Here is an 18,942-nt window from a genome sequence, read left to right on the forward strand (position 1 = left end):
GTGTAAGTGAGACTTTCTGAACCGAAACAAATCTGTCAGAGTCCGGAGAAGTATCTTTTAGTAATTTGGTTTGTTAATGTAACTATCCTAGATTGTATCTAGTTTTGGTTAAAAAAATTGGGACACCTTCTGTAACAGGAAAGCAGGGTTTTTTTGTCTTCACGCGAGTCTCAGGCGTACAGAACCAAGTTCATGAGCAGTCATTGTAGTTTGTGCCTAACCCTTTTGTTGGTTAATTTTCACCTTTGTTTTCTGTGATAACAATACTCTGGACCCCGAAGGGTCGCTGCCGCCGAAGGCTTGCAAGTCGACAGCTGCTTCCACTCTCTGTGCTCCCCACGCCGCTGCCACCAGCACCAGAGCGAGCTGTGGGCCTGAGTTTTCTGGAGCGCCATCTAAAGACAAAAACGAAAAGATTCTGGCTTTTTAATGGAAGTTCATTTATCTGTGGTTCCCCTCCTCCCTTTCAGAGTTTGGAGCCTCTTCCAGCCAGTGGACCTGATTTCGGAGCATTAGGAGAAGAAGCTGAATTTGTTGAAGTTGAACCTGAAGCTAAGCAGGAAATTCTTGAGAACAAGGATGTGCGTACCCTGTGGAGGGCGAGGGCTCGATACCGTTGCTGCTAGAAGCACTCGCTTCCACAAGCCGCTGGGAAAACAGACAGGGATTAACCTTGTTGACACCTTTATCAAAGGAGAGTTTGCAGCCAGCTACGTTTTCGAAAGACTGGACACTTATTAGAGAAATAGCTTCTGGTTTTAGAGGAATAGTTTTTCCTCGGTGATCCTTTCTGTGGGAAGGGTAAACAAACCCATTTTTGTATTTATGTTAGAAAAAACCCAAAAGCATTTCAAAGAGAAACTCAAGTGGTGCTAAAGTTTAAACTGTGTTCCCTCCTCCCAGAAAAGACTTTGGGTCCTGAATGAAACTTTTTCTTAACTTTGTTGCCTTTGAAATTAAATAGAGAAAGGTAAACACCTTTTCATTAGTTCTTTTTTCTATTTTAAATTTACTTAGTTTTAATTGGAGGATACTTGCTCTGCCCTGTTGTGTTGGTTTCTGCCATAGGTCACCCTGAATCAGCCATAGGTATACATATGGCTTCCCTCTTGAACCTCCCTCCCACCTCCCTCTCATTAGTTCTTTGATTACAATTGTATAGTGTTCTGATCACCTGTAAGTCATGCAGGCCCTAACACTCCCTGTTAATGCCTGCTTGATTTTTCTCTGTTACTCACTACCATCTGCTCTACTATGTAGATTGCCTGTTTCCCTCCCCTTTAGAATATAACCTCCATAGAGTCGGGAATTTTAAAGTCTTGCTTACTGATAAATTCTCAGTGTTCAGTATGATACTTGGTTCGTAGGCAATCAGTGCATCTTTATTGAATAAATGAGTGAAGTAGGTATTCATAGACAAGGGAACGGCTCTGAGCTGGCGTGTATCATGCTATAAACAGATTCTCCCGGCAAAATACTCAGTTATTAAACCAGGTCACAGTCAGCACCATCCAGAGGCCCCTGCCCCAGGGAGCATGTGGAGAAGGAGGTCCAGAGGATCTCTGCACCCTGCCTGGCTTTAGGCCTGACTTGGCCCTTGGTCATTTGGCTGCAGAGACCTTGTAAGTCTCGTTCACAGGAAGTACAGACCTAGTCAGTTCAAGCGACCAGTTGTTTTGAAAAGGCATGGAATTAAGAAACGTGGATCATTAAATTAAAGTCTTTGAAACTAATTTTAGGTATTTGTCTTTACCCTTGATGTCTGGTCTTTTGCCCCGTCTTGTTCTCAACGATCTTGTGTCCCCTTATCACGTTCAGGTGGTGGTTCAACACGTTCATTTTGATGGACTTGGAAGGACTAAGGACGACATCATCATGTGTGAAATTAGAGATGTTTTTAAGGCTAAAAACCTTATTGAGGTAAGTATTCTGCTCTGTGTGGCCTTCTTCCCATCCCCTTCCGAACCCCGTGGACCTCTGCCGCACCACCGGTACCCTGCCCCCACTGATAAGCTCGCCTCCTACCGGGAAGGGGGCTGAACCCCCTCTGTTCCCAGAAGCCCCCCCCCACAAACTGACATGCTCTCGCGTCCACCCTGACTCCAGAGAAGAGGTGTTCCCCCGTCCTGCCCAGGGCTGCCCCTGCCCGTGTCCCTTGCAGCCGTCCTGGCTTTGCCTTGGAGCTGCTGGTGGGGGGTCTTGACCCTTCCTGCACCCCCTTGGTGGTCAGTGCACTTTCCCTTCAGGGCCCTCCATGACCGTGGTGGGGGTGGGCTCTTCTCTGCCACCCACCCCCGCCGACTCCTCGGGCCCTTACTCAATTGTGCAGCTGCGTCTTTCCCGGCTTGCACCGTCCTCTCCTCTGTGGCTTTCTTGTGTCTGCTCTCGGAACCACACTTAGGTACCTGGCAGAGTCGCCAGCAGCTTCTTGGTGACCACGTCCAGCTGGCTCCAGTCCCCACTGCATGTGATCTCTTAAGCAGTGTTCAGCCATTCCCACTTTTAAAAGTACAGTTTTTTTTTTTTTTTTAAAGATTAATATTCTCAGGGAATCATCAACTTTGCACGAATGCTAAGCCGCCAGCCTGGTCTCACAGCCACCGTGTATGTCTCTCTATCTTAGAGGAATACCATCTCTGTTTTTCTCTCTTACAGGTTATGAGGAAATCTCACGAAGCCCGTGAAAAGTTACTGCGTCTAGGAATATTTAGACAAGTGGATGTTTTGATTGATACGTGTCAGGGTAGGCATCCTGCTTTTAGCTTCTCTCTGATTTCACCTTTTTGTCTGTTCCCCTAGGATCACGGACACTATTTATGTTTCCAGGCAGAGAGCACGTGCATTCTCAAGGAATTCACTGGGTCTTCATGTCAGGCTGAGGGAGGTCAGGTGACTTTGAAGATGCTGCTTGCTGAGCCCCTGGATGGGACCAGGGTTCTGAGAAGGAGAGAGCCGGGCTTTTTTGGGATAGCCTACCCCAGCGGGTGTCCGAATAAGCTCTTGGCAGATTCCACCTAAATATGTGTTAAGAAGAGGAGGCAAGTGGGAGTCAGATTTCACTTTTGAGTGTCTGTTCACTTGCTCGATTGCTATGATATTGGGCAGCTGTCTTACCTTGGTGTTTATTCTTCGGTTAATGAGTCCCTGCCGTGGGAAGAGACTATGGCAGACGAGACATGGTGTCTTTCCAAAGAAGCTTCTGGTCAAGTGTAAGAGGCTTGGGGACAGACAGAGAAGTGAGAACAGTTCAGCTGATAGGTTGTGCTGTTTGGGGCTGGGCCCTGGGGGAGGAGACTTAGCCTCTCGATCAGCAGGGCACAGTGGATCAGAGAAGACTTCCTGGACGAGGTGACGCAGATGCTGAGACCTAAAAGAGGTGTGTGAGTGCGTTTGGGGAGCAGGGCTGATGAGGAATGTTCTGAGGAGAGAGAATAGGCCCAGAGGCCAGAGAGAAAGGGTCATTGGGTGGACGCCAGGGCTCCGGAGCCAGAAGGCAGTCGTGGGGAATGAGTGATGCGAGACGAGGCAGGAGAAGGATCAGGAGGCGGGTCACGAAGGACTCCGTGTGTGGCGGTTCACTCCGTTCCGACGTCCCCCGAAAGCTACATATTTGGAATGAATCAGAGAACAAGTGAACTCTTCAGGATTGAGTGAAAGATAATTTTGAGAAGATGAAAATGAAACAGTATATGAAAGTGCTTGCAAAAATATAAAATGCTGTGTAAATGAAAGGCGTTTCTATCACCTGGAGTACAGGTTCATCTGTGGCTAGCAGAGCCCTTGGCCTTGCCCCCAGCGGGACGGGTGTGGCAGTGGCCCTTGCCAGGGCTCCAGAGTGCTTGCTGGTGGCGAGTCCTGTGGGTGGCATGCGGGTTTAGTGCTCTCCTCTCTTGTGAACGTGATGTGTATGTGGTCAGCTGGTCCACTGCTGTCCGTGGTTCTCCACCCTGGAGGCCTTTAGATCCACCCAGGAGCTTTTAGGAAAGAATGTGGGCATCACCCATTTGTCCGATGTCTAGAATGTGCAGGGCCAAAACTGAGCCTTAGCGCAGGCCACGCTTGAGTTAACAGGAACATCTCTCAGCGTGTGAATGGGGGGAGGCGGTGTGTGTAGAGGGGGCTTATGGGGACTCTCTGTACTTTCTGCTCAGTTTTTCTATAAACCTAAAACCACTCCTCTAAACAATAAAGTCTGCTAATTAAAAAAAAAAAAAACAAAAACTGGTGCCAAGGCTCCAGCCTGGACCAGCTGAATCTGAGAGTTCGGGAGCCCCTGCCTGGGTATCCGTGGGTCTGACAGCTCCCAGAGGCCATGGGTGTCCAGCCAGGGTTGCAGGATCGACCTCGGCCTTTCTGGTGCTCAGGACCCTGCCGCCCGGGACCCTCGGTGGGTGACGGGCAGCTGCACTGAACTCAGGCCCCACGCCACCAGCTTGAGAAGGACAGAACCATCCACGTCGTACACCCGGGTCGAGCTGTTGCTTCTCCATCAGGGTTACCCGAGCCCCTCTGTCACTGGAATTCCACGTTTTAACGTCCATTGAACTGAGGCCCCCCTGGCATTTTCAGGGAACTCACTTGTTGGGGAACAAGTACCCTAAGGAAGTGATGCAAATGACGTGTGTTTGCGTAATGCTGCTGCTGCTGCTTATGACTCCTTTCAGCAAACCCTGACCTCGCCGTCTTCCACCGCAGAAACCAGACCCATGTGTCGGGATGTGATGGGGTTTTCACGCACGTTCTTGGGCTTTAAACCAGAGCGTGTGTGTTCCAAAGGAGGTTGTAAAGTCAGCGGAGGCTTCAGTTTGCATTCTGTCATGTATCGCAGCAGGACCGAAAATAAAGCTGCACACTCAGGCTGTCGTCATTGTCTCATCTTTCTCACTTACTAGGTGATGGTGCGCTTCCCAACGGCTTAGACGTTACCTTTGAAGTAACTGAGTTAAGGAGGTTAACGGGCAGTTACAACACCATGGTCGGGAACAACGAAGGCAGTATGGTAAGACACGGACGGGCTTTCCCTTCCTGAGGGTGGGACTTGCCATAGTGACCTTTTTATTTTTTAGAAAACATGTGTTTGTTTGCCTGTTCTGGGTCTTGGCTGTGGCGTGAGGGATCTTTAGTTGCAGCGTGTGGGATCTGCCTCCCTGACCAGGCCTCCTACATGGCAAGTGTGGAGTCTCAGTCACCAGGGAAGTCCCCAGTTGTGAACTATGCTCTAAAAACTAATGGTAATTTCAGAGCTTTTCCATGACCTTTAGTCTTTATTTGTAAGCTGTCCTGTGGTTCTCATTAATCTTCCTAGAGTTGATTATAACACGCTTTGTTATGAAGACGGATTGTTTGAGAACGAGGTGTCGATAACCCATGTTCGTATTAATAGTTTCTTGTTCAAATTCTCCTGAACTCCAAGCACACAGAGTTAGTTTCTCTGAGCTTCACAGTCAGCAGGATTAGCCTAACCCTAAAATTCATCAGGCGTGTGCCCTCGGCAGAGCCAGGCTTTAAAGAAGAAAAGCAATTACAGATGAAAGGCGGACCCTGGTGTACATCTAAACCCCTGCTATTTTTTTTTTTTGTATGATTCCATTTGTTTTCTTAAACTTTTTATTTTGCATTGGGGTGTAGCTGATAAACAGTGTTGTGATGGATAAACAGTGTTGTGATGGATAAACAGTGTTTCAGGTGGACAGCAAAGGGACTCAGCCATACGTATACCTGTATCTGTTCTCCCTCAAACTCCTCCTCCCATCCAGGCTGCCACAAAAACACTGAGCAGAGTTCCCCTTGCAGGTCCTTATTGGTTATCCATTTTAAATACAGCCGTGTGTACATGTCCATCCCAAACTCGCTCACTATCCCTGCCCCCCTCCCCTCCCTGCTAGTAACCGTAAGTTCGTCCTCTAAGTCCATGAGAGGTACGTCTATATGATAGAATGTTACTCAGCCATTGAAAAGAGTGAAATACTGCCATCCGCAGCAACATGGATGGGCCTAGGGAGTGTCACGCTGAGTGAAGTAAGTCAGAGGAGGGGAAATACCATACGGCACCTCTTGTGAGTGGACTCTAAACAGAAATGACAGAGATGAACTCACTTACAAAACCTCTGCTGTTTTTCTTTTGCTCCCAGGTCCTTGGCCTCAAACTCCCTAATCTTTTAGGCCGGGCAGAAAAGGTGACTTTCCAGTTTTCCTATGGAACAAAAGAAACTTCGTATGGCCTGTCCTTCTTCAAACCACAGCCCGGAAACTTCGACAGAAAGTAGGAAGCCCAGCAGGTCGTTGTGTTCAGTGGCGTGGTTTAGGGGTTAAGATAGCTGTAGTGGAAGTTTCTGGAAGGAAACTTTGCAGAATCGGCCGACGCTTCTGTCGCGTCACTGCATGTGTGGATTTCCCCGTGCAGATGAGCCCCGAGGCGTCGCTGTGAGTCTGTTGATTTAGGTGGTACACCAGGTATAATCACCACCGTCCCAGCATGTAAAGCTCTGTCCCCTTGTCTTCTAGTTTCTCCGTAAACTTATACAAAGTCACGGGACAGTTCCCTTGGAGCTCGCTCCGGGAGACAGACCGAGGCGTATCAGCGGAGTACAGCGTGAGTGCCTTTCCCGTCCTTCCCTTTGTGTGCCTCCGTGGGACCTGAGCGCCTGTCGATTGATCCCCAGACTCGGCCGAGGGCGCAGGGCCAGGCGCGCAGCCCCACGTGGGCTGAAGCTTGGAGCTGCGGGCCCCGGTGCTCGGGTCACCCTGTGCTCCCTGTCCTGCTGCCAGCTGCCTCCCGGGTGGCCCCTCCCCACTTGCCCAGTGCCCGTTGCCAGGGCCAGAGAGGGTGGCCACCCCCCACGGCAGCAGATGCTTTGACCCGGTCACATCTCTTCCCTGCCCCTGACTTCCTGGGACACCGTCTGTTTGTGCTTCCTTGTGCACGCTCAGATCGATCGCTCCCGACAGCCAGTTAAGGTCACGTCAGGTTACCGGGCGCTTTCGTTGCTGGCTTATAGCGTGTTCACTTCCAGCGAGATGCGTCGCATAGAGTCACTGCCGTTTGGCCGCTTTTCAGTTTCACGACGAACGCTGCCCTTGTTTGCCTTCCTTTCTAGCTGTCCCCCTTCCTCCCCTCCTGGTGTGGGCTTTAGTTTGATGAGGAAAGACTGGAGGCCTGCGCTTTGTAAAAGTAGCTCCCCGCGTGCGGTCTTCCGACCCGCCGCTGCTGCCTCTCCTGCACGTTCACGGCCCTGTGTGCCCTGCTGGGTGAGCGTCTCCAGGGAGGGGCCCAGGAAGCTGCTGTGGCATGCCCCCCCACCCAGTGCCTCCACTCGTCACAGGCTTGTGACCCCATCTCCCTGCTCTTCTCTGGGGGCTGAGGCGGCTGGGTCACCCTGCCTGGCTTCAGAAAACCAGGTGGGGTGTGTGTCCCATGGTCTTTCAGATGGAAAAGAAACCAGGTGGTTATAAAGTTCCCTGCAGCATCAGACCAGCGACGCCCGTCTCCTGGCTCGGAGCACAGCCCCGCTGCTCAAGCAGTTTCTCCCTCTGATGGCGACCCTGGCTTTCTCCAGCAGCCCTGCCCCGCCTGCCTCCGTTCCCTCCTTCCCCACTTGCCTTGTCTTCCTCTCTTCCATCCTGTCGTTCCACAGCGTGTCGTAGTTTCTAATCGGCTAATGATCTAATGGCGTGTCACCCCACGGCCTGGGCTGGGATGACGCTGCGTCCGCGCAGCACGGAGGCTGACGGTTCTCTGTGTTTGCTTGCAGTTTCCCACCTGGAAGACGAGCCACACGGTCAAGTGGGAGGGCGTCTGGCGGGAGCTGGGCTGCCTCTCCAGGGCCGCGTCCTTCGCCGTCCGGAAGGAGAGCGGGCACTCGCTGAAGTCGTCTCTCTCGGTGAGGGCTTTGCTTGGCGTGTGCCTGCCCTGGTGCAGCCAGGCCATATGCGTTGGGAGAATGGTGTTTCCCTCCATTAGAAGGGACTGAGCGGCGTCACGGTTGGGGCGGCTAGAATGGTGGCTAGGACTGGTCACTGTGAATATCTGGACACAGCCTCACGTTGTTTTTTCCTCAGTAACATCGGAGGTGATAGAAACGGAGGGAATAAGGGCCCACCGTGGGGTCTTAGCCAGAAGCGGGCTGAGCTGACGTCCGTCAGGGCATCAAGCTCCCTGAGAAAACAGGGCTGGGGATGGGGTCGGAGTCGCCCAGCCAGCAGACGTGACCTGTCTCGCTGACTCTGTTGGGTCCTCACACAGAATGGGAGGTTTTCATGAAGGCGAAGCCACCTAAGGGAACACTCGGCACAGAGCCTGGCGAGCAGCCAGCGCTCAGGGAGTGTCTGGTGTCATTCCATACTGAAGCACAGACACCCCTGCCCTTGCCTTTTCCAGCACTCGATGGTCATCGACTCTCGGAACTCCTCCATCCTGCCGAAAAGAGGTGCTTTGCTGAAGGTGAACCAGGTGAGCGTTCCCTCCCCTGTGGCCCCTGCAGGCTCCTGGGGGACTGGGGCGTCCCTCGGGGGCAGTCACGCTGTTAATACTTGCAGCTGCCTTTAGCTGTAAAGGCCATTCTGGAATGCCTCCGAGGGTGTCTGTCCGTCTCAGGATTCCTAGCCCTGGATTTGCTCCCTGCAGCTCAGACTGCCTTCACGGAGCTCAGAGTCAGGGTGAGGAGCCGGCCTCTGATGTGTCACTCCACAGACCAGGAGCCAAGTCGTGACTTGTGGGACTGGTTTCTCAATAAGCACACGAGCCCGGGGTGTGACCCTGATACTGGCAGGGCCCAGCCGGTGACCTCGGAGAAGCTGGCTGGGAAGGGGGCTCCGCCCCTCTGTCTGCGTGAACTCAGTGTCAGAGGAGCAGCTGGCAATCCAATTTTCATGTGCTGTTGCTGCTGCCAAGCCACTTCAGTCGTGTCCGACTCTGTGTGGCCCCATAAATGGCAGCCCACCAGGCTCCTCTGTCCCTGGGATCCTCCAGGCAGGAGTACTGGAGTGGGTCACCATTTCCTTCCGCAGTGCATGCATGCATGCTAAGTTGCTTCAGTCGTGTTTGACTCTGTACAGCCCAATGGACAGCAGCCCGCCAGGCTCCTCTGTCCATGGGATTCTTGAGGCAAGAGTACTGGAGTGGGTTGCCATTTCCTTCTCCCATTTTCATATGAAAATGTGCAAAATTGTGAAAGGTGGGCTAATATTCTTTTTCCAAACATTGATTGGGCCAAACAAGTCATAAAAGCCTGTTACTGTTCAGTCACTAAGTTGTGCCAGACTCTTTGCGACCCCATGGACTGTAGCGCTCCAGGCTCCTCTGTCCATGGGATTTCCTAGGCAAGAATGCTGGAATAGGTTACCATTTCCTGCTCCAAGGGATTTTCCCAACCCGGGGACTGAACCCACATCTGCATCGGCAGGTGGGTTCTCTGCGGCTGAGCCACCGTACCGTCCTTAGTAGGCTCTGTAGTGAACGCCGGTGTTGCCAGCGTTCTCCTGGCATGTGTAAGGAGCGAGCTTCTCTGCAGTTGCTCTGTGTTTGGTGACGGTGTCTCTGCCAGGCCCCTGATGCCATCCCTAACGACCAGGAGGCAGCTTCTGGGACACAGACGTGGTCTGTTGCCTTTCTGAAAATGCAGAGCAGCAGCCTGTAGTGCTGACCGCAGTGACTCTGCAGTCAGTCTGTGGGCCCCGTCCCACCTGAGACCCTCCCTGACAGGAGCTGGCCGGCTACACTGGAGGGGATGTGAGCTTCTTAAAAGAAGATTTTGAGCTTCAGTTGAATAAGCAACTCATCCTTGACACAGTGAGTATCTCGCCAGCAGCTTGTGACCTGTGTTTTTGGAATCTGACTAGACCCCAGTTCCCGAATATCTAAAGCTCGGAAGAGGAAATGAGAACAGTCGAGCTTGAAGCTCAAGCGCGTCATCTCTTTTAAGTGTGGCCAGAATTGAGGCTGCTCTGGGGAGAAGCAATAACTAGCTCCTTTAAAACTCATCTGTCAGTCATTTCACACGGAAGAGCCCCTTCCCCATTCATCATCATCTCAGAGCCATCAAGAAACGTGTCTGCAGGACGTGTGTGCCGTCGTCTTTGCCTCCTGATGTTATGTCCCTAGAAATTCTGTGTCTTCACCTGACTTTGCTAGGTCTTTAGGCTCTGGGTGTCTCCAGAATCTCTGTGTTAAATGTTTTTAACCTGGTTTGGTTTAGTTCCTCCTGACTCCCTCAGGACCTGAGGAGTGAGTGACCAGATTCTGCCCGAGGCAGTGGAGCTCCAGGCCGGGAGACACTCTGCCTTCTGTCCACTCTGCCTAGCGCCTGGGTGGTTAGGGCAGCTCTCCACACCCCACTGCTGCCTCAGAACCTGGCGGCGAGGCGCGAGTTCTGACGAAACGGTACATGCTGTTTCGTCTGACTGTGAAATTGTTTATCACTGCTTCCGATCGGTCCTGGACTCAGCGCACTCAGAGTGCAGTCCCTGCCTTTCTTTTTCTCTGCTACTCCGGAGGCTGCTGGGGCCAATTTCTTGTTGAGTTCAGCGAGCTCTCTCTGGTCCCCTCCTGTGCCCACTCCTGGGCACTCTGTCGGCCCTCCTTGACTGCATCATGCCTTCTCCTTCCGAGCCTCGGTGTCTCTTCCTCAGCCTCCTTTCCCTCCGTGCAGCCCCCGGCTCTCCATCCACCCATCCGTCTGCCCGTCCATCTGTCCTCCCACCTGTCCATCTGTGCATACATCCATCTCTCCCTTCTCACACAGACTGGCTGGCTTCCAGGCACTGTCTGGGTACCAGGAACATCCCAGTAAATAAAGCAGTCCGTGCTCTCACACGCTAGTGGAGGGGGAGTCCCACAAGCAACGAGATGGGTATATAATCCGGCAGGTGGTGATGAGAGGCGTGAGGAACAGGACAGCAGACTGCGGGGGAGAAGGTGGCCACGGGGGTGCTGCCTCGTCGCCGTTGGTCGGGGGGGTGTCTTTGAGGAGCCCCTCCACCCTCAGTGGTGTCTTCCCCCCCACGCCAGCCCACCCAGGGACAGCCATGTGAGGTGCATAAAGTAGCTCGTTTTTAGTAATGGGCCGTGGGATTTCACTGGGGTGAGCGGGGAGTGAGGACGCGAGGGAACCAGGGGGTGGGCTTGTCGTCCTGCTGGCATTGAAGAATTGGGGTGCCCGGTGCTGGAGGGAGTGGGTGGAGAGGCCTAGGCGTGGGGGCACTTGGGGTTCCTGTGGTCACTGAGCTCAGCAGGACAGGCGGCATGGTGGGCCTGTCTTGGGGCGGGGCATCAGTGTTCCTTGTCGCCCCTCTCCCTTAGGTTGTGACCATTGGGTGGCGGGGGCGGGGAGAACAGTCTGCCAGGAACGTTTTGTCCAAGGGGCGGCCACCCCACTGCGTGCCAGGCCCCAGCCCCTTGCCCTGTTCTGCGGCAGTCTCTCCCGTTGTTGAGCAAAGACGCATTTCTCAGAATAGAACGTGCGCTTGGCCCTCTCTGCCCACTCTGCCCCAGTTTTCATCTGTGATTCTTTCTACAGAAGCTTCTAAAAAAGAGCCCTCTGGGCAGCTTTGAAGGACATGGACTTTGCACGTCCAAGAGGACAAGTTGGGCAGAAACCTGTGGGGAGCACTCAGGAGATGGGGAGCGCATGATGATGGCCGGGGGTCAGGAGCCCAGAGGGCCCACTGTGGTCTCAGGCATCACTGGGGCAGTTCTGGGCGGGGATGACGTGGCGTGAAGATTGGATCCCCGCATGGGATCATTTACCGCCCCGACCCTGACCTGTCACACGGAAGCGCTGTCCCCGAGGGCTGGGTTGGATGTGTGTGTCTCTGCATTTCTTTTTTTTCATTTGTTTAGTTTATTATTTATTTTTGGCCGTGCCGGGCCTTCATTGCTCTGCAGGCTTTTCTCTGGTCGGGGTGTGAGGGTTTCTCACTGTGGCAGCTTCCCTTGTTGCAGAGGGCAGGCTCCCGGGCCCTAGAGTGCAGACTCAGTAGTTGGGGTGCGTGGGCTCAGTTGCTCTGCAGCACCTGTGGTCTTCCCAGATCAAACCTGTGTCCTCAGCATTGGCAGGCGGATTCGTCACCACAGAGCCACCAGCAAAGCCCTGAATTTCTTACCTGTAGCATTTTCTTACCTGCTGCCTCCCTCTCCTGAGAGGCCAGGCGCCCTCAGGACGTGAGGCCAAGCCACAGAGGCCTTTGGATGCCGACTCCCTTGTCGGGGTCTGGTCCCCCTCCCCCATCTGCCCGTGGCATGGCCCACTGGGCTTGGCTTCTCGGAAGGGAGGGGGCTGCCCAGTGTCAGAGACAGGCCCTGCTGAGGGTTTGGGCTTGTTTTTTTTGCTTATGTCTCGTACGTCTTGAAACTTGAAGTTGCGAGTTACGCAGATATCCTCAGAACGCTTCGAGCTGTGGCTTCTCCCCTGCCCGAGCCAGGAGTTCCCCTCTGCAGCCTTCACGCCCCAGCCCAGAGCTCTGCACCGGACACGCGGGGCTGCGACCAGACCTCAGTGCATTTTCTGTCTGCTGATACTCGTTGGAAGGAAAGAAACGCTGGAAGAAAACGGTTGTTTTTTTCTATTTCAATAGGTTTTTTCAGCCTCTCTCTGGGGTGGAATGTTGGTACCCATGGGTGATAAGCCATCGAGCATTGCTGATAGGTGAGTAATAATAAATGAATGGGTGGTTTGCAGGTGGCTTCCTTTGGGTCTTTCTGGTTGGTTTCTTACAAAAGAAGTTTAACTATTTAGGAGAGCACTTATTTCACATTTTAATTTAGTTTTTAGGTTTAAGCTAATTTCAAAATACCCTGTATAGCTTTATGCTAATTTTTAAAAAACAAGAAAGATGCAAAAAATGTATGCGAAATATAGTATCTCACCAATATACTACAGATGTGTACATAAATTTGTATGTATACACTCTTACACAAATACACATTCACAAAAAATCAACTGACAGGAAGTACCTGTGACCCTGAACAAAAGTGAGTTTGATCCTGGGGGCCCAGCCACAGGTGGGTGCCTTCAGCAGCCAACACCGCAGCACTACATGGCCAGGAGGTGGTCGATCTGTGGCTGTGGAGGAAGCTCAGGCAGAGAGGACTGACCGCAGGGTATATTTGGATCAACCTCTGAGTTGTTCAGCTGAAAGAATGTGAAAGTCACCCAGTGGTACCTGACTCTTTGCAACCCCATGGACTGTAGCCTACCAGCCTGCTCTGTCTATGGGATTTTCCAGGCAAGAATACTGGAGTGGGTTGCAGTTTCCTTCTCCAGGGGATCCTCCCGACCCAGGGACTGAGCCTGGGTCTCCTGCATTGCAGGCAGATTCTTCACCGTCCCAGCCACCAGGGAAGCCCATGGGTTGTTCAAGGATTCACTGTAATCCCAAATGTTAACCCTGCTTGCCAGGGACAGGATTGTTTTATTACTCTCTTAAATGTTTCTCTGTGTTTCTGTAACCTACACGGGGCTTCCCTGGTGGCTCTGTGGTAAAGAATCTGCCTGCCAGGGCAGGGGATGCAGGTTCGATCCCTGGATCAGGATGATCCACTTGGAAATGGCAACCTGCTCCAGTGTTCTTGCCTGTGAAAGCCCATGGACAGAGGAGCCTGGCGGGGTCGCAAAGAGTTGGACAGCACTGAGCGACTAAACAATAACCTGTATGAACTTTTTTCTTTCATACTCAAACAGCATACACAATTTTTAATATAATGAAGTACCTCCCCGACCGCAAAGCTTGGATTTTAATGGCGTTCTCCATTCTCGCGTGCACCTCCCTAGTCCTGAGACGTGCAGCACGTGGCGACGTGGGCCACCCAGAAGCGAGTGGGCGCCCTCTGCACTCGCAGTGTGTGACGGCGACTTCCTCTGACAGCTCTTCCCTCTTCCAGGTTCTACCTCGGCGGACCCACGAGCGTGCGGGGCTTCAGCATGCACAGCGTCGGGCCACAGAGCGAAGGTCTGTCCTTCCCCAGAATACACCACGTTGAAAAAAACCGAAACTACATTTACATCTCATTTTTGAACCATGTATTTGTTTGTTTAAATTACCAAAATAATAGATACTCATGTTTCACCAGCGGAACTGACACCTAACATCCGTCACCGTGCGGGCTCAGAAAGGTATTTATTTGTTGAGGAAATGATAGACGATGAGAAAGTATAGCTAAGCGGAACATGCACAAGAGTGCCCTGTGAGCCCATCACCTCAGGCTGTGAGCGTTGTGTGATTTTAAACACACGTGTCCACATACACGTGTTGTTTTCTTACATGCTTGTGTTCTTACCTGTTTCTCCCACACCCCCCTCAATAACAGTATATGAAACGATGTTTATAGGAATAAGTACTTTATCATTTTTTTATGGCTGCTTATTTTATCTCATTGACAAACTACAATTTTTTTAAGTAGTGTACTTTATTTAAAATTTAAAAAAATGCACATAGTAAAAGTAAACAATAAGCATGCATTTTCATAAAAAGACTTAGAGGAAATACAGCTAAACAGCAGTCATGGTTTTATCTGGGTGATGGGACTGATGAATGATTTTTAGTAAGTTTTTTAAAGTGTGTTTCTGCACTTTGCAAATTTTTCACACGTTTACATTAAGCTTGTTTACTGAGATATAGTCAGTTTATAATATTGAATAAATTTCACTTGTGCAGCGTAGTGATTCATAAAATGTTGACTCTATACCCTGTGTAATGGGCTTTATTTTTGAGAGTAGTTGTAGGTTTAATGGAAAACTTGGGCACCAAGTGCAGAGCTCACCGTACACGCCCGTAGGATCCTTTATCACTAGTCCTGTGTTAGTGTGGGACAGTTGTCACAACCCATGAGCCAGCAGTGATGTGCTGCTGTGGCTGCTAAATCGCTCAGTCGTGTCCCACTCTGTGCGACCCCGTGGACTGCAGCCCAGCAGGCTCCTCTGTCCACGGGATTCTCCAGGCAAGAATACCGGAGCGATTGCCATTTCCTTCTCCAGGCACTGACATGTTACTACCAACTAAGCTGCATGGTTCCCGCGGGCATCCCCCGCCTGTGCTGTGAAGTGTCCGGGTTTTGACAGATGGGTGACGGCATGCGTCCGTCCAGCGTTCACCCCCGAACGTTCGCTGTGCTCCACCTGCTCGTTCCTCCCTCCCTGCCTCCTCCTCTGCTCCTGACGGCCTCTGACCTTCACTACCTCCCTGGTTTTGCCTTTTCCAGAATGTCGTATGGTTGGAGTCATAGAGTGTATGTGCTTTTCAGACTGGCTTTTTTGACAAAACAGTACGCATTTCAGGTTCCTTGGTATCTTTTTTTTCTTCTTTTGGTCAATGTGTTTATCAAATTTTTGTTGATGTGTGTGTGTGTCTAAGGAGCTGTGTGTGTGTGTATCTTAATTGGAGTATAGCTGATTTATAGTATTGCATTAGTTTCGGGTGTCCACTACAGTGATTCAGTCCTCTGTGTCTTTTCATAGCTTGATGCTCATATCTTTTTATCACCAAATAATGCTCCCCCCACCGCACGGCTGTCCCACAGGGTGTTTTATCCGTTCACCTGTTGAAGGACATCTTGCTTGCAGGACATCCAACTTTTTTCAGTTACGAGTAAAGCTGATAGAGATACCTGTGTGCAGCTTTTTTTTATCTGGACATAAGATTTTTCAGCTCGTTTGGGTAAAAAGGAGTGCAGTTGCTGGATTGTATGGTAAAATTATGTTTAGCTTTGTAAGAAAATGCCAGACTGTCCTCCAAAATAGCGATACCATTTTGTATTCCCACCAGCAATGACTCAGAAAGATAAAAGCCTTATCATTTTTAATGGCTGCATATTTCACGTTCTTGGCATACTGTGACCTTTCTAAATCAAATCCCAAGTGTTAGACATTTAGACTGTTTTCTTTTTTTCTTATTTTAAATAACTATGTGTCAGTGAATAACCTTGCTCAATCTTTGTGTTTATCTATAAGCTTTACTATATAATATAAAGTTCTAGGTTGTAATTGCCAGATCAATGGATTTTGAGTATCCTCAAGGGTTTATATTGTGCTCAATCATCGTCTGTTTAGCAGAGTGTGAGCATTCCTGTTTCGGGAACTCTCTCCAGTCCTTGACATTTTATTAGAGAATTGCCATGTGTTACGAAAAACATTGTTTAGATAGGACACATGTTATTACATTATAAAATAGTCTATCCTGATTTTCTTAACTTTTTTTAAACATCTTTGTTGTTCCTATTTTATATTATTAAAAATAATGATCATCCACGGCATAAATTTTTGTATAAAATATAAATTATTTCATTTGCTGTTAGGATGCTTTTATTAGTCGGTCCTTTTCTCTTAGAAAAGTAACAGTTTCTTTTTTCATTGTAGCAAGTATTATTTAGTGACTAGATAAAAGTTTTGGAGTCTTCCATTTGCCTGAAAATTAAAACACAGTGATGTTTTATTTAATTACCTGTTAAAAGCCCATTGGTAAGAGTCTGTGAGCAAGGGTGTAAATCGCCGTAACTTTTCATGAAAGCAGTTTGACAATACTTATCAACAGCCTAAAACATATATATATATATACACACACACACACACACACACACACACACACACACACACACATATATATATATATATATACATACAAGAACTAGAAGTGAATGGCAACCCGCTCCAGTATTCTTGCCTGGAAAATCCCATGGACAGAGGATCCAGGCTGGCTACAGTCTGTAGGGGTCGCAGGGTCGGACACGACTGAGTGACTAACACACACGGATAACAGCACTGAAACCTGGAAACCCAGGTGCCCGCCAGCTGCAGGACAGGTGGCTAAACAGTGTGTCTTCACACTGAAACCTGGAGCCCAGATGCCCGCCAGCTGCAGGACAGCCAGCTAAACGGTGTGTCTTCACACCGTGGTTTATGATATAGCAGCGAGGATGAGCAAGTTAGAGCCACTGATGGGGTGGCCTGAACAAACTTAAGAAACATATGCCTCCCCCCAAAAGAGTCAGCCCCAGCAGGTGCATGCTCTGTGACTGTCTGTGCAAAGTGTGGCGGCCGGGTAAAGGGCTCCGTGCTGTCGGGCGAGAGGCGATGGTTGCCCTTGGTGTGGGTGGTGATTTGAAGGGGGACAGGGCCTCCCCAGGGCACTGTGTGTGTCTGTCTCTTGGTCTGGTTGCTCACTGTATCGTGTGTTCTGGGCCTGCAAATTCACTGCATTGTACACTTAGGATGTGTGTGCTTTTTGTGTGTATATTATACTTCAAGATGGTTTAAAACCGTGTGCATGTGCAGGAAAGGCCATCACAGGTTAACGTCCACTCTCAAGAAGTTCAGCACCAACAGGACGGTAGTCAAGGGGTAGGTCTTTACATTGGGCTTCCCTGGTGGCTCAGTTGGTAAAGAATCAGCCTCCAGTTCAGGAGACTGCCCGCAGGAGGGCAGGCAGGTTCCATCTGTGCCCCAGAAGATACCCTGGAGCAGGAAATGGCGGTCCACTCCAGTATTCTTGCTTGGGAAATCTCATGGACAGAGGAGCCTGGTGGGCTACAGACTACGGGGTCAAAGACGCAGACGTGACTTAGCGACCGAACCACAAGTCATTCATTGCGTTATGGTCCATATATGTGGTTATTCAGGCATCAAAATCACATTTTCAAAGAATAAGAAGTATTAGAAGAAGTGCTTATAGTACAGTAAGTGAAAAGCAAATCAAGACTGAAAGATATGTATATATACTTACATTTTATTTTCTTATTTAATATTTCATTGTAATTCATTGAAAGGAAGGACACTGGGATGTTAGCTGGTTTTCTCTTAATGGTAGAAATTAAAGGAGAATTTCCTTTTTTATACTCCCATGATGAGAATAAAAGAGGTTATTTAAGGAAGGAGAGGAACACTTGCTGAGAAATGAAAAGAAGGCCTGGTTGATCTCCGGCTCTCGGTCCGTTGTTTCCTCTAGAACTTCAGTATTGACAGGGGTGAGGAGACGCTGGAGTCTCTTAAGTGAATAAGCAGTTCATCCCTTGAGGTTAATCTTGGAGACAACCTGTAGTCTTCTTTGTCACGTTGGGTCATTTTGTATTAAAGGAGACTGAGGCACTTTACAAATGGTATTTAGTAACAAAGTATAAACAGTTCAGAGGGTTTTGTTTTAATGTTGTGGCTATTTGTAGTTGAAATAGTAGGGACATTTGTAGAAGTAATTTGTATTATTATGCATTATGTAAACAAACAAACAAAACCCCAAGTGGTCATGAACCTTTGAGAACGAGCCTCTTCTGTGAAGACGTTGAGCTGGGACGGTGTGCTTGTGCAGCGGGGAGCAGGCCCTCCGTACCTTTGGGTCAATAGCTAGTCTGACCATTTCCAGACCTGCGGAGACATTTTCTGCATTTTGTCTTTCTGTAGTGCCATTTTGAAATTTCTGCAGAATAATGCATTTCATTTGCCAAGCAACAATGATCTGGTCATCTGCAGTTGTGGAGAAAGCAATTTCCATTAGTTCGCTTGTTTTATTCTAAGCATTTCACAGATACGATCAATTACTGGTTTCATTCTTTCTTAAATGATGTATTAGCTTTTTTTTTTTTTTTTTCAGTTAAAGCAAATTATAAAACAAACCAAGAGAATAAGAAACATTGTTTAAAAGGAGGCCGACAGCCTCAGCGGTTAGAAGAGCAGTTGCTCGTGGGCCGGGCATGGAGTGTGTCCTGATCACAGCACACCCCTCGCTCTTGTTCGTGGTGGGCCGTCGGGGTGGTCTTGAACCTGTGACCTCGTTTTGATCCGTGCTCCTTCCTTGCCTAGGTGACTACCTGGGCGGGGAAGCCTACTGGGCCGGTGGGCTGCACCTGTACACCCCGTTACCCTTCCGGCCCGGCCAGGGTGGCTTTGGCGAGCTCTTCAGGACACACTTCTTCCTCAACGCAGGGAACCTCTGCAACCTCAACTACGGTAAGACTTGGACTCC

General features: G+C 50.0%; 1 protein-coding gene across 1 annotated transcript in view; it reads left to right on the forward strand.

Annotated features, from left to right (window-relative positions):
* Positions 1–18,942, forward strand: part of SAMM50 (SAMM50 sorting and assembly machinery component) — a 31,225-nt gene that overhangs the window by 5,059 nt on the left and 7,224 nt on the right. The window contains exons 2-13 of the mRNA XM_068970974.1: positions 471–581; positions 1,819–1,920; positions 2,656–2,743; positions 4,893–4,999; positions 6,132–6,262; positions 6,505–6,592; positions 7,752–7,880; positions 8,378–8,449; positions 9,701–9,787; positions 12,571–12,641; positions 13,877–13,944; positions 18,780–18,926. Coding sequence (XP_068827075.1) covers positions 471–581; positions 1,819–1,920; positions 2,656–2,743; positions 4,893–4,999; positions 6,132–6,262; positions 6,505–6,592; positions 7,752–7,880; positions 8,378–8,449; positions 9,701–9,787; positions 12,571–12,641; positions 13,877–13,944; positions 18,780–18,926 — 1,201 coding nt within the window. The remainder of the gene's footprint in view (positions 1–470; positions 582–1,818; positions 1,921–2,655; positions 2,744–4,892; positions 5,000–6,131; positions 6,263–6,504; positions 6,593–7,751; positions 7,881–8,377; positions 8,450–9,700; positions 9,788–12,570; positions 12,642–13,876; positions 13,945–18,779; positions 18,927–18,942) is intronic.

The sequence above is a fragment of the Capricornis sumatraensis genome, chromosome 4 (genome assembly GCF_032405125.1).
Source record: "Capricornis sumatraensis isolate serow.1 chromosome 4, serow.2, whole genome shotgun sequence".
Lineage (NCBI taxonomy): Eukaryota > Metazoa > Chordata > Mammalia > Artiodactyla > Bovidae > Capricornis > Capricornis sumatraensis.